The sequence below is a fragment of the Chelonoidis abingdonii genome, chromosome 2 (assembly GCF_003597395.2).
Source record: "Chelonoidis abingdonii isolate Lonesome George chromosome 2, CheloAbing_2.0, whole genome shotgun sequence".
NCBI classification, from domain to species: domain Eukaryota; kingdom Metazoa; phylum Chordata; order Testudines; family Testudinidae; genus Chelonoidis; species Chelonoidis abingdonii.
This window is the reverse complement of record NC_133770.1, coordinates 2228050-2230267: the sequence shown is the minus strand read 5'-3', so window position 1 is coordinate 2230267 and position 2218 is coordinate 2228050. Positions and strand designations below refer to the sequence as shown.

The 2218-nt window shown below is 65.8% G+C and overlaps 1 protein-coding gene across 1 annotated transcript in view; it reads left to right on the top strand.

The window, feature by feature from the left end:
• LOC116838058 (SCO-spondin-like) overlaps nucleotides 1-2218 on the top strand; it is a 168823-nt gene that overhangs the window by 26550 nt on the left and 140055 nt on the right. Inside the window, exon 16 of the mRNA XM_075063419.1 lies at nucleotides 139-388. Within this exon, the coding sequence (XP_074919520.1) occupies nucleotides 139-388 (250 nt within the window). The remainder of the gene's footprint in view (nucleotides 1-138; nucleotides 389-2218) is intronic.

The window sequence follows — 2218 nt, the reverse complement described above, 5'->3', positions numbered from 1 at the left end:
TGGGGTGGGGGAAGGGATGGCCAGGGGATGGACTCTGGAGGATTGGGGTTGGGGAATGGGGCAGGTCTCTCTGTGAGGAAGCTGGAGGTGCCTGCGCTAAGGCCCCCTGGCCCCCTCTTCCTCTCCCTCTCCCCACAGCGGTGCCATGCAGCGGGGGGCAGGTCTACCAGGAGTGCAGCGCCCCCTGCAGGAAGAGCTGTGCTGACCTGCGCCTGGGGGAGGCCAGCTCGTGCCAGGCCCTGGCCGTGTGCGTGGCCGGCTGTAACTGCCCCGAAGGGCTGGTGCTGGACGACACCGGGCAGTGCGTCCCGCCGGGCACGTGCCCCTGCGAGCACGGGGGTGAGACCTACCCGCCCGGCAGCAAGATCCACAGGAGCTGCAATGCCTGGTGCGTAGCTCTGCTCCCTCCCCGCTGTGCTGGGCATAGAGAGGGTTGCACTGCAGAGCTGCCTGCCCCAGCACCTCCCGCCGAGCTGGTGGGGCAGGCTGTGGGTCCAGCTCCCCAGCACGGCCCGTGGCTCTGCACCACCGAGTTAGTGCCAGGGGAGAGAGGGCTCTGCGGCTGCCAGCAGCCCAGTCCCACCAGCACCCAGCCAGAGCGGGACATGGAGACTGGCTGGCTCGGGAGGTGGGGAATGGGACATGGGGCCTTTCCCCGCTAGGAGGTGCTGGTTCCCATCCGGCCCCAGGGCAGGGACTGGCTGGCTCAGCGGTGTGGGGAATGGGGCACAGGGCCTTTCCCCACTAGGGGGCGCTGGTTCCCATCCAGCCCCAGGGCAGGGACTGGCTGGCTCAGCGGTGTGGGGAATGGGGCACAGGGCCTTTCCCCACTTGCAGGCTCTGGTTCCCATCCGGTCCCAGGACAGGGAATGGCTGGATCATGGGGGTGGGGAATGGGGCACGGGGCCAGGTCAGAGTGTAATTTGCTGCCGGTGGTCCCTGTGTGAAACCCTCCAGCACAGCAGGCTCGGAGTGCCCCAGCAAGAGAGCACAGGCAGGCTGGGCCAAGGGCCTGCCCTCCCCTCTGCCCCTAGACGGGACCCCTGTGAGTAGGGCTGCCGCTGGTGCTCGGGGGTGGGGGGAGAGGAACCCAAACTGCCTGCAGCTGCTATTGCAAGGAACCTCTGGGGCCTGATCCTTCCCCCTCAGGATAGGAGTAACTCCTGCTAATGTCCCCGGGAGCTGCTTGTATCCTGCTGTGGGAGAATCTGGCCCTTGCGGGCTATTCGTAGCATGTGCACTTGCAGAACTCACTGCCACAGGATACTGTGAAGGCCAAGGACTTAGCAGCATTCAGAGCTGGGTTAGAGGTTGCTGAGAGAGAGGCCTGCAGGGATGTGCTGGGCCAGTGACCCCAGGGCTGCCAGCCCTCGTGTGCAGGGGCTGGAGCTGCTCCCCAGCTGGGGGGACGAAGGAATGGCCCCCATGGACCGTGTGGGGAGAGGAGGGCAAGAGAGCTGTGATTGGGAGCGAAGAGGGCCCTGGTTTCTCCCTCCAGATTGGCTGAGGTGGTGGTAGGAGATGTCTGATGAAATCACCCTATGGCCTGTTTCTGATGGCACCACAGGATAGGTTGATTTCATTGAATGTCTCTGCCACATGACGCCGGCTCTGGCCCTGCGCGTGGCCTTAGCCATGGACCGTCCCCCACGCTGTGGAGAGGCAGGAGGCTCTGGGAGGGTCCTGGCCCGGGGATGCAGATTCAGCAGGGCCCAACTCCCAGCAAGGGAGTCCAGGGAGGCTGGCAACCTCCTGGCTGGGCCCTTCTGCCAGCACGTGCTTGGGATCTCACCAGCTAAGTAGGATAGAGCCAGGTCACTACTTGGGTGGGAGATCTCTTGGGGGCTGCAGGGAGCGGGGCAGGGGCTTGGCAGGGGATGCGAGGAGCGGGATGGGGGCTTGGCAGGGGGCACTGGGAAGTGGGGCGGGGGCTTGGTGGGCAGACGCAGCCGTTGGAGAGGCCCGGGCAGCTCAGGTTGCTCTCGGCAGTGGCGCAGGTGCGCAGGCAGGACCCATGGGCGTAGACCAGCTCCCCGGGGCAGAAGGCGGCTTCGGGACAGCTGTTGTCAGTGCAGTTCCAGAGCCCGTTCACGCAGACGCTGCAAGGCAGGGCCCCGGGTAAGGGGAACGCCGCAGCGACCAGCCCGCCGGAGACCCAAGGGAAGGGATCAAACCCTCCACCTCGGATGGAGGCTTTAGAGGGAAGCTTTCCTCACCC